General features: G+C 38.7%; 1 protein-coding gene across 2 annotated transcripts in view; it reads left to right on the forward strand.

Moving 5' to 3' along the window:
* The window catches only part of LOC136886481 (phenoloxidase 2), a 127290-nt gene that overhangs the window by 81039 nt on the left and 31106 nt on the right, over positions 1-15145 (forward strand). For both annotated transcript variants that reach the window (XM_067159284.2, XM_067159282.2), the window contains exons 9-10: positions 4220-4348; positions 10146-10334. In XM_067159284.2, coding sequence (XP_067015385.2) covers positions 4220-4348; positions 10146-10334 — 318 coding nt within the window. The remainder of the gene's footprint in view (positions 1-4219; positions 4349-10145; positions 10335-15145) is intronic.

Raw genomic sequence — 15145 nt, forward strand, 5'->3', positions numbered from 1 at the left:
TCTAAGACTTTCTCCATTAGTTTTAGCCATACAGCAATTTATCTATTTAGACATGTTGTAAGATTACAAAATTGCATAGAGTTATACTAATAAGGTTGATTTATTAAATTCCAATGCAAATTGAATTTCATAGTGTAAGATTACACAGGTGTGACAAAAATGAAATGTTTAAGAAAAGAAAGCAATTGTATATCAAAGTCTTGTAAATCGGTCCCTTGTCATAGTTTTCTTTATAACCTCATTTCCATACATAGGATTGTTAGACCAGTACATTTTTCTTTGGGGAAGAGGACAAATGCCCAAAATAGGATTGTGGTTTTACTCTTTCTTAAATGTGTCTGAAAAACATACCGTTTTATGCTATAGGTTTATGAAAACGTTGCAAACCATAAACAATGAACTGTAAATTGTTTCAATATCTTTCAAACATGAGAGGTTCACACATACACTGAAAAGCGCTCTATTGATTGCATATGGGAGTTGTTGCACTCATACAAGCAGTTTTGGTAATTAAAAAGCTTCAAAATCTACTTCAACAACCATGAAATTGCTTGTACCACATAACAGCATGAGATTGCCACGTGATTACCAAATGCCATCGTGCGCCACAAAGTAAAGTGCGTAAAAGTCTCTAAAACTGTTATAATACGCAAACTGACCATTGATCAAGCGGTTTCATGAGGAAAAAAAAAGAACGTTGTTTGTGTAAAAACTCAATGTCTTCTTTTAAGGAATGCAGTGCTAAATACAAAGCAGTTTTTGAGAGGTAATGTTTTTAAATCTTGTACCACCGGTGATGAACGTCAGGATGAACGTGTTAAGGACACCTGCATATTTCATGAACATGGTTCTGTCCTTAAACTTTGGTCTCAGACACACTATTTTTTGCAAAGAACTAGTACATATTTGCAGGAACATTTGCTGAAATTTTCATTAAAATATCACTCCTTGCTTTGAAGTTATTGATGTTTTTGTTTATAATAATTGGAAAGAAAATACAGTAGCTATTTTTTGAAAGAGATGAAGGAGATATGGGCAGTACAATATGGGGATTACACTAATAATCTTTGTTATGGAGAAACACAAATACTTGCAGAATATTTATAATTGTAATAGAGCAACAGAATTTGTTTCTGTTTAAAAATATCCCCCATTTTATAGCTTGCAATAGAACCACAGAAGGTTGACCTTGGCTGGACAGGAGACTCCTGAAGCTACAGAGATCGTTTGTGTGTTACATTGTAGTGTAAATATGCCATTTGTGTGGTACGTTGTAGTGTAAATATGCCATTTGTGTGTTACATTGTAGTGTAAATATGCCATTTGTGTGTTACATTGTAGTGTAAATATGCCATTTGTGTGTTACATTGTAGTGTAAATATCCCATTTGTGTGGTACATTGTAGTGTAAATATCCCATTTGTGTGATACATTGTAGTGTAAATATGCCATTTGTGTGGTACGTTGTAGTGTAAATATGCCATTTGTGTGTTACATTGTAGTGTAAATATCCCATTTGTGTGTTACATTGTAGTGTAAATATGCCATTTGTGTGTTACATTGTAGTGTAAATATGCCATTTGTGTGTTACATTGTAGTGTAAATATCCCATTTGTGTGGTACGTTGTAGTGTAAATATCCTGCTACAACGTAACATACAAATGATCTTGGTAGCTTCAGGGGTCTCCTGTCCAGCCACTATCGAGGAATGTTTGCTTTTTTTACTACTTTCTGTGGTTCTGTTGCGAGCTATAAAGCGGGGAATATTTTTAAATAGTAACAAATTCTGTTGCTATATTAGAAATAAATATTCTGCAGGTATCTGTGTTTCTCCATAACAAGGATTATTAATGTAAACCCCATACTGTACTCTCCAGATCTCTTCAACTATTAAAAAATAGCTCTTTTCTTTCCAAATATTGTAAACAAAAACTATATAACTTCAAAACAAAGTGTAATATTTTAATGAAAATATCAGCAAACGTTCCTCCTATACTAATTCCCTGTAAAAAATTGTATGCCTGAGACCAAAATTTAAAGACAGAAATCATGTTCATGAAATATGAAGTCCTTTAACTTTTGGTAGGAACTGTATGTCTGTCAGTTTATAAGAGAATGATTATTCGTTACTGTTTTCAGCTGATGTTGGCTTGAAACAAGATGAAACATGTACTAACCAGTTGTAACTCATCACAAGTGGTACAAGTATTGATTAGGTTGACCTTAATTAACATTTTATTTTCCTAACTAGTCAGAATGGCCTAGGTGAGTGGTGATTCATCAATATGGCCATCCAGCCTCGTCCCCTCTCAAACTCTGATAACTTGGTGAAATCTATTCTTTTATATCATTCAGGTCTACGAGCTTTACACAACCAGAAGCAGCGTTCCTTGGCGTATGAGTAGCCTCTGTAAGCCTTTACATAGGCCACACCTGGCAGCACGTTCACAACCTCCGGAGGCAAGATTGTTGTACTAATCATGCCACTCTGCCAATCATTAGACCATACCTGCCAACTATCCTGATTTAGGTGGGAGACTCCTGATTTTTGATAGTTTTTCCCACCTCCTAATTATTCTATTATTTCTCCCAATTTTAATTTACTTTTTGGTGAACTTCATTTGTTTTCAAATCCCGCCATTTCAGCTTTGGACGCCAGTGGCCAGAAGTCCACTGCTCATTGGCAGCTTTCAAATGAAATATTGACGTTTTTTAATACGAGAAATGCGCGCGAATGTGCAATGTTTATTGAAACCTGTATATCGACGTGTAAATCGATTGTCGTTCTCGCATCCTATGTTCTTGTTCGTTTACATCAGTCTAGTCGATTCTAGAGATTACTCGCTAGATTTACTGTCCTTTTTTAGTAATTTAGTGACAGGATTTCAAAAACAGCAACATTTTAGATAGGAGCCATTTAAAGACAATTCTGGCAAATTTTAATTTATTAGCTACTTGATAAAAATAGCATTGCGCTTCGCATAATCGTGTGGGCGCGTGATGCAATATATTAATCTATGCATCTGCTAAGTAACGGCATCTTAAGTGCATGACTGATTAACACGTATGGAGCATGAGTTCATGCTATTTTCGGAAGGCTTATCAGAGACCAATCATCTCGCTCACATACTTTCTGCGAGGGAATAGAGATGTGTAATTTTTAGCCTTGTAGCCTCGTATAGCAACAGTTGGGTTTTGAGACAGTGGGTGTTATAATATACAGTATACCACAGTACTCCTGTATTGCACAAGACATGTACAATAAGCATTCTCTACCAATTGTTTCTCTTGTTTTTCCTATTTTCCTATTAAAATCTAGCCGGCCCCATGGTGTAGGGGTAGCGTGCCTGCCTCTTACCTGGAGGCCCCAGGTTCGATTCCCAGCCAGGTCAGGGATTTTTACCTGGACCTGAGGGCTGGTTCGAGGTCCACTCAGCCTACGAGATTAGAATTGAGGAGCTATCTGACGGTAAGATGGCGGCCCTGGTCTAGAAAGCCAAGAATAATGGCCGAGAGGATTCGTCATGCTGACCATACTACACCTTGTAATCTGCAGGTCTTCGGGCTGAGCAGCGGTCGCCTGGTAGGCCAAGGCCCTTCAAGGGCTGTAGTGCCATGGGGTTTTTGGTTTGATATTAAAATCTCCTGATTTTTGGTTTTGTAAAGTTGGCAGGTATGTTAAGACTGTCTGAATGAGTATAAGTGCATGCCAAGTTTGGCAGCAAACCATCAGTTCCTCCCTTGTGTGCGATTTCAACTGCACTCTATTACTTTTGTCTTGGATTTATTTATTTTAATCTTGTACTCCTTCTCCAGAACTGTGTCCATACCATTCAGCAATTTTTCCAGACTTTCTGCAGACTCAAACAGAATAGCAATATGATTGGCAAATCTCAAGAGTTTTTATTTCCTCTCCTTGGATAGTGATTCCTTTCCAAAATTCTTCTTTGATTCCCTTTTTATCACCTGTTCTATGTAAACATTGAAAAGGAGAGGGGACAAACTGCAACCTTACCTCACTCCTTTCTGGATTGCTGCTTCTTTTTCATAGACTTTGATTCTTATCATTGCAGATTGATTTTTGCACAGGTTATAGATAATTCTCCTTTCTTGTTATCTGAGCCCGATCACCTTCACAGTCTCTTCTCATAGAAGTCAAATGATGACACTCACATAGGATTATTAATTCCTAGTTTTATAATTCTTTGTTCTGTTCATAGGAACCATTTGGAGTGATGGGAGACACGGCCACAGCCATGAGAGATCCAATATTCTATCGTTGGCATGCCTTTATCAACGACATGTTCCTGGAGCACAAGCATACACTGCCCAGTTACACAATCAGGGAGGTAAGAAAAAATTAAATAGAAAAATTTAACTTCCTTTCTGACTTCTTCATTTTAAAAATTAATGCATAAATACACAATATCAGTGGGATTTTCTGTTGGAATAAATAAAGAGATGGATACGAGGGGGATCAATTTTAAACAGGATTTTATTTTTTATTTAAAATCATTTATTGAAAAACACTAGGCAATTACAATTTATTTTTCCACATAGTTTCCTGCTTTGGAAATAAATTTGTTCCAGCATATTGGCAGCTTTTTCATCGTAAAAAGAACAGGGTCATGTCACCAGCCAGTTGCGCAGAAAGTCTTCCACACTCTCGCCATCTTCAAATCGTTGCCCTCTTAGAGCTTCTATAAGCGGTCTGAACAAATGGAAATCGCAGGGCAATAAGTCCGAGCTGTAAGAGGATGATCAAGTGTACTCTAGTGCATTTCCTGTAGCTTGGAGACAGTTAGAGCTGCAGTATGGCAACACACATTGTCGTGGAGGAGGATGACCTGTCAGATATGTTGATTTCGTCTTTAGCAGTGATATGCAACCCTTGCAGTAGTAAGTAGCATTGATTGTGCATCATGCAAAAAAAATCAATTGGCAAAATGCCTTGCTGATCGGAAAAAATTGTTCCAGGAACCTTGCCAGCTGACAGTTGACTTTTGGCTTTCACTGATGCTGCTTCCCTTTTCCTCCGCCACTCCCTACTGGCTTGTTTGGATTCGGGAGTGTAGTGGTGGACCCATGTTTCATCGCAGGTGACGATCTGACTCAAAAATGCATCACCTTCTTCCACAAACCTTGCCGTAAGCCTCTGACAGACCTCCAAATGTTTCAACTTCAGATTTTCGGTCAAAAGGCGAGGGACCGTTCTGGAACACACTTTACAGAACTGTAGGTCGTCTGTGATGATTGCTTGACAACTTTCCTAACTGATTCTGACTTGCTCTGCAATTTCTGATGCTCTCACCTGTCGATCGTCATCAATGATGTCTTTAACCTCACAAATGTTTTCGTTTGTAATGCTGGTCTGAGGACATTGATCGTGTTGCTGATTTGCCACACGTTCCGAGCAAAGAGATGAGCATCCATCCTTCAAAACCATACAGAAGGGCAGGGAAAACATAGCATTGCAACCTCCGAACTCGGAGCTGAAGGTTGAGATCTCTACTGTGAATAGGGCCATCATACTGTTGAACAAATTTTGGCTTGCCCAACCCTGGATATTTCATTTTAGGAATCACAATGCTCAGTCACTATAGTCCCAAGATATTTAAAGGATGACACTTGGAGAACAATTGTGTTGTTGTTGGGCAGCGAAGCCTGCTTTAGTGTTTTTAAGAATACAATCAGCTTAGTCTTACCAATATTCATGAACAGACCAAATGCTGCACTGATCCTTACAATGTTATTAATAATAATTTGAAGATCAGCAAGGTTACTGGCTAACAGAACGATATCATCAGCAAAGCAGATGTTATTAATGGCATTGCCATTTATCCTGATCCCTAGGTTAACATCCTCGACAGCTTCTCTGAACACAGGCTCAGAGTAGATATTAAAAAGGAGTGGGGCAGGACACAGCCGTGTGGTACCCCTCTCCATATAGCTGTGTCCTCAGTTGTGTCTCCCTCTATTTTGACCTCTGCTGTTTGGTTCCAGTAGAGCTGAGTGATGATACTAGTTTTTTGAATCCTTAGGAAGTTTTGCACGAGGTATGCAAACAAAATCTTTTCTGTAGTCGATGAGGCATGCGTACATGTTGACATTCATATCCAGGCAGGGCATAAAGATGTGGAAATTGTCCTTATCTTCTTTGTATTTTCATTTGCCTCTCCTTTATGTTACGTCCTTTTCCCACATTGACTTGTCATTCTGTTAATTCTAATGCGTGTTCTTATAAAAGCTCTCAAATTATATGGAAATGATGAGAAGAAAAAATGGGTTTAGGAAAATGTAGAATTAATGGATTGGGAGAATTGTCTGGGAATCAGGAGAATTGTTACTGTTGATGAGGTTTTTAAACACTGGGTAGCATTCATATCGTCACTGCTGTGTCACACAAGTATGAAATGAAGCAGGAAGCAGAAAAGAGTCCATTAGTTCAGCAAAAGGAGTGGAATACAGTATCTGATCAAACGTAACCGGACACCCCTTTGTAATGCAGAATTTAACCCTAGATGTCACGAGAGGTGAACTCGTCAGTATAAAAGAAGGTGGGGAGTATTGTGTTGTCAGTAGAGAAGCAATAACTGCAGAATGGGTCTGTCAGGAGAGCTCAGCGACTTTGAACGTGGACTAGTCATTGAATTTTACCCGAGTAACAAATCCATCGGGGACATTTCAGCCCTTCTAAAGCTGCCCCCAAGTTGATTGATTGTGATATGATTGTGAAGTGGAAAAACAAAGGAACAAACACAACTAAACCAATACAGGGCAGACCTCATTTAATGATTTACAGGGACCGGGGCATTGTGCAGGGTGGTTGTAAAAAATGGCAAAATTGCAACAAAAAAAAAAATCAGCAGAATGTATCATTCACGAGTTCTAAAATACTACCAGCAGTTCATCCAGCCCAATGACTGTCCATTGGGATTTTAAAAGATTGGGGTACAATGGTCTAGCTGCTGCTCATAAGCCAAACATTTCTGTAGTCAGTGCTAAGCGATGTTTGAGGTGGTGTAAAGAGCAATGCCAGTGGATGGTGGATGACTGGAATTGACTGATTTGGAGTGATGAATACCCTGTGGCAATTTGATGGAAGGGTTTGGGTTTGGTGAATGCCTGGAGAATGTTACCTGCAATCACGTGTAGTGCCAACAGTAAAGTACGGAGGAAGCGGCGGTATGGTACGGAGTGTTTTTCGTGTTGGGGCGTGGTCCCTTTATTGCGCTTAAGAAAATGGAAGGATATGAAATTTTAAACCATTGTGTATTATTATTTTAGACAAATTGTAACAACTTAACAGTTATAACATAAAAGAGAAAAAACAATCTCAGTGTGATAGATCTGGACTATATAGGTGACTTCCCCTTGAACATGGTGCTTGGAAAAGTAGTGGTTCCTTAATGTCAAGACTAAGCTGCCTCTGTGGGTCCGTGGTAGAGTGTCGGCCTTCGGATCCCAAGATAGCGGGTTCAAACCCGGCAGAGGTAGTCGGATTTTTGAAGGGCGGAAAAAAATCCATTCGACACTCCATGTCGTACGATGTCGGCATGTAAAAGATCTCTGGTGATACATTTGGTATTTACCCGACAAAATTAATTAAATCTCAGCCATAGACGCCCAAGAGAGATCCGGTTTACTCTAGGCCCGCTAGATGGCAGAGTAAACCGGAACGTCGAAATTGACGAGCAGACAGCCAGATGGCGTCAAATCGAAATGTCTGCAAACGGTAGCTGAGGCCATACGATTATTATTATTATATAATGTCAAGACTGTCTTTAGAAATGATAAACCACAATGGAAGAGGTCTGAGAAGACCACAGAACATGGCAGAAGAACAAAGTTATATGGTTGCTGACCAATAGTTAGCTACTTTCAGGGACTCAGGTGTTGCTTGCATGAGGTCTTCCACAGTACATGTAGTTGGACACAGTTTGTGTCAGAGAAGATGAGGCGTTGCCTGTGGAGAACCATAATCATATAACTGCGAGTGTATGTGAAGACCCCACTTCAACAGGTTTGATTTGCATCTTGTAACACCTGAGTGCAATCTGTTGAGAGATTTCCATGTTAGCCAACCTTCCATTGTGTACTGCGCACAGTAGAAGACCAGTTCGGAAACGATGATGGTATCATCATATAGTGCACCCTGTCATAAAGCTGCATCTGTGAGGCAATGGTTTGTGGACAATAACATTCCTGAAATGGACTGACCTGCCCAGAGTCCTGACCTGAACCCAGTGGAACATCTTAGGGATGAGTTAGAATGTCGACTTGGCTCCAGACCCCAGCGTCCAAAATCACTACCTTCTCTCGTTGTGGCTCTTGAGGAATAATGGGCTGCCATTATTCTACAGACATTCAGACAACTCATTGAAAGTGTACCCAGCAGAGTTAAAGGCATCATCGCTTAGCATTGCTTAGCACTAACTACAGAAATGTTTGGCTTATGAGCAGCAGCTCGACCATTGTACCCCAAACTTTTAAACTCCCAACGGACAGTCATTGGGCTGGATGAACTGCTGGTAGTATTTTAGAACTCGTGAATGATACATTCTGCTGATTTTTTTTGCAATTTTGCCATTTTTTACAACCACCCTGCACAATGCCCCGGTCCCTGTAAATCATTAAATGATGTCTGCCCTGTATTTGAAACAGTTGGGATTTGACATTAAAAAACTCGCTCAATTTAGAAAATAAAAGCAAACTTAAAGTTAGAATTAATTGAGGTAAAATAAACGGTAACTAACGACAGGAAGTGGACAGCGGAAGGAGCCCTACGAGGTACATGGGAACGTATGGCATTGTGGGGAAAAAAGAGGTACATGACGACCACCCTTGAATCTTTACTAAATTAACAAAGAAAATAAAGGATACAATATTAAATGAACAATGAGGAAAAACAAGTAATGTAATAAACAAAAATTAAGGCAGAGAATACAAAGGCATTTAAGTAAAATTAAAAAACAAGAACAAACTCTTAGAGACGTAGGAGATTCCAAATCTTAACACAGAAGTTGATACAGAGTTATGGGAGGCAACCCAGAGGGAAATTTAAATTTATATATGTTAATCATACAGTTCATAAAACCAAAAGAAAAAGGGGAATTGCCTCTAAAAATCAAAAGGTATGACTAACAGCAAGGCTAAATCTTTTCGAAGAACATATTGACGAATGCGTATGTCTAGAGTAAACTCCGAAGCACAAATTAGAAATTATGTTACAATGGAAAAGTTAAGTTAAAAACGTAAGGCCAAAACACAAGGAACTAGTGCTTACCCTAGAGGCTGGGATCCCCCAGAGGGTTCATCCGCTCGCTAGGTAGGTCAGATGTTAAAGACGTGGAAAGCTTGCTTCGCTCTCATGAGGTGCCGGAAGCCGGAAATCGTGCAATCACAAGTGACCAATCAGGTTACGGAGTTTTCCACCCAACATCCATATTCACCAATTAGAAACATCGTTGTTGTAGCCAGTCGGAATACACTTAGTTTCCTCAGCAAAAGTTTGAGATCATACTATCTGACGAAACCGCAAACAACTAGAACCATCCTTCCTAAATCGGCACGTGCAGAAAACCCCTGCATCGAAAGTACATGCCACAAAAATTTCACAACGTTATATAATACGAATCAAAAGTACCTACATCAAAACCGTCACATAATAATAATAATTTTTAACAGTTCCAGAAAAAGATTTTCGATATAATTTGTCCATTACTGTTCATGATTTCCTACAACATAGGCCAAATTTCTTTGAACATAATTCTTGCAATGTTCGTTTATAGTTCCAAATAATAAATAATTTTCTTCTTCACTAGTCCAAACAATAATATTAAATGCCACTCAAATAATTTTACACCCAACTGATTTTTCAGTTCAAAAGATCCAATTTTCAAATAAACAATAAACGAATATTTTACAAAACAAAATAAGATTTTGACGACTTCAAGCCTTTGCTGTCCCAACTCAGGTCACATTAATGTCTGATACTAGAGAACATGTCACAGGTAAAGCCTAAGTCTGGATACTTTTGATCAGGTAGTGCAGATGATATTGTGGTGTGTCACTCTGTTTCTGTTTTCTGAATAAGAGGATAATATTATGGTCTTTCTTACTTTTTTTTTTTTTTTTTTTTTTCAGCTCGGTTTCGAGGGAATCACAATAACAGATTTACAAGTGACAACGCAAGGTGGTCAGAACAATCAACTATCCACGTTTTGGCAGCAGAGTGATATAGACCTGGCTCGAGGTCTGGATTTCAGCCCAGGAGGACCTGTGCTTGTGAGAGTCACTCATCTACAACATGTACCTTTCACTTACCGCATCCAGGTAAGTTGGTATCTCATTTATTGTTAGGATTAAAGCTTCTTTTGGCGTATGATTATGATTGTTGAGAATGCAATTACTTCTTTTGATTTTACCTTTTGTGTAATATGTGGTGAGACGAGGAACTGAACTGTGGGAAGTTAATTTTAAAGTTTTTTTTTAGTGTGTCTGTAGGATTTCATTTTTGGTTGGAACTCTGGACTCTACTGGAATTATTTTATGTAACGGCAAGAAATGTTAATTTAAATATGTGTGTAATAATTTTTTTTAGCTCATGCTTAATGTCAGCAAGCATGAGGAAAAGACACTTGGGACGTTTTAACTTGAAGAATTGTTTGAAAATTATTTTTTGTAATTATAGATGTCAAAATTGTAATTTGATGAAAATGAAAATGTAAAGGTGCTTTAGTTGTGAAACATCCTATACTGCATGTGCGGTTATGGGTGTCGAAATAGGTGTCACCATAGGAAATCTCGAGAAGTTGCTAACTACCTTAATATGACCATATATGGTCATGCAATTTCCTTCGTTAGAATAACAAGATTTCCTATTGGTGAAAATATAGGGAATCTAGTGAAAATTGTTTCCCATTGGTCAGTTGTGATCGGGCTATTTCCGGACTTTCGGTCGGCTTTGGAAAAATCATGCGTGAGCTCGGTGTCGTTTACATCCGACCGACCGCCCGAGCGAGTGCAAGCTCGAGGGCTTCCCTCGGGAACTCCTGCCTTTCCGCGGTAAGTGTTATTTCAATGTTATTCTCTATGTTTTCTGGTTTCGTTTAATTTAATTTAATTAATTTGGTTTTTCGGTATTTCCTTGCCTAATGTCATTTTTTAAGATTTAAATTTAACATGTCCAAGATTCCCCTAGATTCCACTGTTTATAATTTCAAGTCTTTCACCCTTTTTTTTTAAATTCAACAATCCATTCATTTGTGTTTTTGGATTCGTAATTGTATCAATTTGTCAAAAGCATTAAGTATCACCTGCTTTGTGATTTAACTTTGTTTTGGTAATTTTTCGTTTGTTATTTTTAATATAGTTGAGCTAGAGAGTGTTTCTTGTAAGTCTTTTCTCCCCCATAATGCTATACGTTCCCATAGACCTCATAGGGCTTCCAGCACCTTCCACTCTCCTCTCTTAGTTTTCATTTTTAGGCCTGTAAGTGTTCCCTGTATTTGATCGATGGATATTCGTTACGTTTCCACATTTTGATGTGAATTCACTGCCACTGCCACTGCATCATTTTCTATTTCCTTAGTCATATTATTAAGTGTCTATATTATTATTTACTACTGGTATTACTTTATTCATATTTTATTACTTTATTATTATTATTATGACGTGTAGGTGTAATTGTCCCAATTACGGTTACATTTTGGATTCCACTTTTCCTATTCTGATCCATTTAGCACCATCAACTTTTTTCTTTATTTAATTGCCATATTATTTGTTTATAACACTAGCTTGCCTGGCGGCCATAATCGTCAAGGCATCAAGTGTCTATTGTCTGATATCCTGGATTCAGGAGGTCAATTGGACTGTATCGCGATTGACCTGTCTAAGGCATTTGATAGGGTAGATCATGGGAGACTGCTGGCAAAAATGAGTACAATTGGACTTGACAAAAGAGAGACTGAATGGGTGGCTCTGTTTCTAGAAAATAGAACTCAGAGAATTAGAGTAGGTGAAGCTTTATCTGTCCCTGTAATAATTAAGAGGGGAATTCCTCAAGGCAGTATTATTGGACCTTTGTGTTTTCTTATACATGTCAATGATATGTGTAAAGAAGTGGAATCTGAGATAAAGCTTTTTGCAGATGATGTTATTCTGTACAGAGTAATAAATAAGTTACAAGATTGTGAGCAACTACAAAATGACCTCGATAATGTTATAAGATGGACAGTAGGCAATGGTATGATGACAAACGGGGATAAAAGTCAGGTTGCGAGTTTCACAAATAGGAAAAGTCCTCTCAGTTTTAATTACTGCGTTGATGGGGTGAAAGTTCCCTTTGGGGATCATTGTAAATACCTGGGTATTAATATAAGGAAAGATCTTCATTGGGGCAATCACATAAATATGATTGTAAATAAAGGGTACAGATCTCTGCACATGGTTATGAAGGTATTTAGGGGTTGTAGTTAGGATGTAAAGGAGACAGCATATTTGTCTCTGGTGAGACACCAATAGGTTCCAGTGTATGGGACCCTCACCAGGATTACTTGATTCAGGAACCGGAAAAAATCCAAACAAAAGCAACTCGATTTGTTCTGGACAGTTTCCGACAAAAGAGTAGCGTTACAAAAATGTTGCAAAGTTTGGGCTGGGAAAGGAGACGAGCTGCTAGACTAAGTGGTATGTTCCAAGCTGTCAGTGGAGAGATGGCGTGGGAGGACATCAGTAGACGAATAAGTTTGAGTGGTGTCTTTAAAAGTAGGAAAGATCACAATATGAAGATAAAGTTGGAATTCAAGAGGACAAATTGGGGCAAATATTCGTTTATAGGAAGGGGAGTTAGGAATTGGAATAACTTACCAAGGGAGATGTTTAATAAATTTCCAATTTCTTTGCAATCATTTAAGAAAAGGCTAGGAAAACAACACATAGGGAATCTGCCACCAGGGCAACTACCCTAAATGCAGATCAGTAGTGATTGATTGATTGATTGATTGATTGATTGATTGATTGATTGATTGATTGATTGATTGATTGATTGATTGATTGATTGATTGATTGATTGATTGATCTGACATCCTGGTTAACCAGTTCAAATCCCTTCACTCGAAAAAAATTCACCATCATAATGTTGGTCGGTAGGCTAGGAGAGGTGATGGTATACAATTTATAATCACTAGATTGCGTGCCAAAAGCCTGGATTCAATTCCAAACCTCTCCAAAATGCTCATGTGGAGTGAAGGCATATGACGCTCTTGATGGTGATTTATCCGTCGGATAATGACGTTAAAAGCCTTAAGCAGACCCCTTGGTGCTATTCCACAGGAGTAGGCTATGTCCCAGCACTGGGTTTCACACTCTCCTGAAAGGAAACACAACAACAAAGAAAATCCCTTGGCTAATTCACTGACCATTATTGTTTATCTAGAAATTGAAGCCAGCCCTTTGCAGATGGGGTAGCATTAACCCTAGAACTGTGTACCATCTCCCTGTGCTGTTTGATCAAGTGCGATCATCTTTCTGAGGGATGGTCTCTGAATTCCACGGCCGACTTGATGCGTCGCTCTAGCTAGCTCCTCACCGGCCTTGACAATCGGGTCAACGCACTGTAATCGGAGTAATTACACAACTCGACACGCGGCGCTGGCGGCCGACCAATTTGCGGTAGAAATGCATACTTCTTTATGGAAAATATATTGACGTTGGTTGCCGATTTATCGTAATTTAGAGCTATGGAGAATATTACATGGGTTAATACTGTTAAAATGATTAATCTTAAAGGTTACTTTCGTTGATATTTACCAAAATGATGTCGTGAAATGAAACTGCGGGGAGATGACTTAGTCCAGCTGACGTTCTGATATTGACTCTGATTGCCGATGTATCTTAATTTAGGGAATAAAATAGTATGTTACATTGACTAATATTGTTAAAATGATTAATCCTAAAGGCTACTTTCATTGATATGTGCTAAAACAAAGTCGTGAAATGAAACTGCGTATGATGGAGTAGTCCAACTGACGTTCCTTAATTGTGAGGAATAATATTAATCGTTTTTATTATCATGGCATTTAGATACGTAGCAGAACTTACCACAGTGCTTTTGTCTTCTGATGTTAATATTGAGATTAAGAGTCATTGTTCAGTTAGAGTTTTAAAAATTCTTCAAGCGCTGCTCTCAGGAAGGGGGCTGGACAGAACATAAGAGTCTTACTTTTTCCATATTCGTTGTATGCAGAACATAAATATTTTGACTTAAACATGCTTAAATGTTTATTTCAATATATATAGTTTCAGATTACATTTAATTCATACCTTTCACTAGAATATTAAATACCGGGCAAGCCGGCCATGCTAAATTCAGAAAATAAATTTTACTTGAAATGCAGTAGGGTGGAACAAGTTGGCCGCGCGGCGTGGAGCTGTGAGTTGTGAGCTTGCATCCGGGAGATAGTGGGTTCGAATCCCACTGTCGGCAGCTCTGGAGATGGTTTTCCGTGGTTTCCCATTTTCACATCAGGCTGTACCTCAATTAAGGCCACGGCCGATTCCTTCCCACTGCTAGCCCTTTCCTATTCCACCGGCGTCATAAGACCTATCTGTGTCGGTGCGACGTAAAACAAATAGCGAAAGAAGAAGAAGAATTTTAAATAAAAATTCAGTGAGAGAAAAGTATTTTGAGTAAATAAAATGTAAACTGTTCTCTGCTCGATGATGATGATGATGATGCTTGTTGTCTAAAGAGGCCTAACATCTAGGTCATCGGCTCCATTGCTCAGGTAACAACACTTCATACGTTGGTCTTACCGTCATACCAGTAGTGAATCTTACTTGTCAATGTTTAAATGTTAAAGTTCAGATTATCTTGAACAAAAATGTTTTGTGTTGCTGTCATATGGCAAATACGACACCGCCTAAAGGATTATTCTATGATAGAAAATTCATGGGTAAAAATACCTGATTAGCGTGATTAGCGGCCACTCACGGAGGCCCGGGTTTGATTCCTGGCCCTGCCACGAAATTTCAAAAGTGGTACGAAGGCTGGAACGGGGTCCACTCAGCCTTAGGAGGTCAACTGTGTAGAGGGTGGTATCGATTCCCACCTCAGACATCCTCGAAGTGGTTTTCCATAGTTT

This window comes from Anabrus simplex, chromosome X, assembly GCF_040414725.1.
Source record: "Anabrus simplex isolate iqAnaSimp1 chromosome X, ASM4041472v1, whole genome shotgun sequence".
Lineage (NCBI taxonomy): Eukaryota > Metazoa > Arthropoda > Insecta > Orthoptera > Tettigoniidae > Anabrus > Anabrus simplex.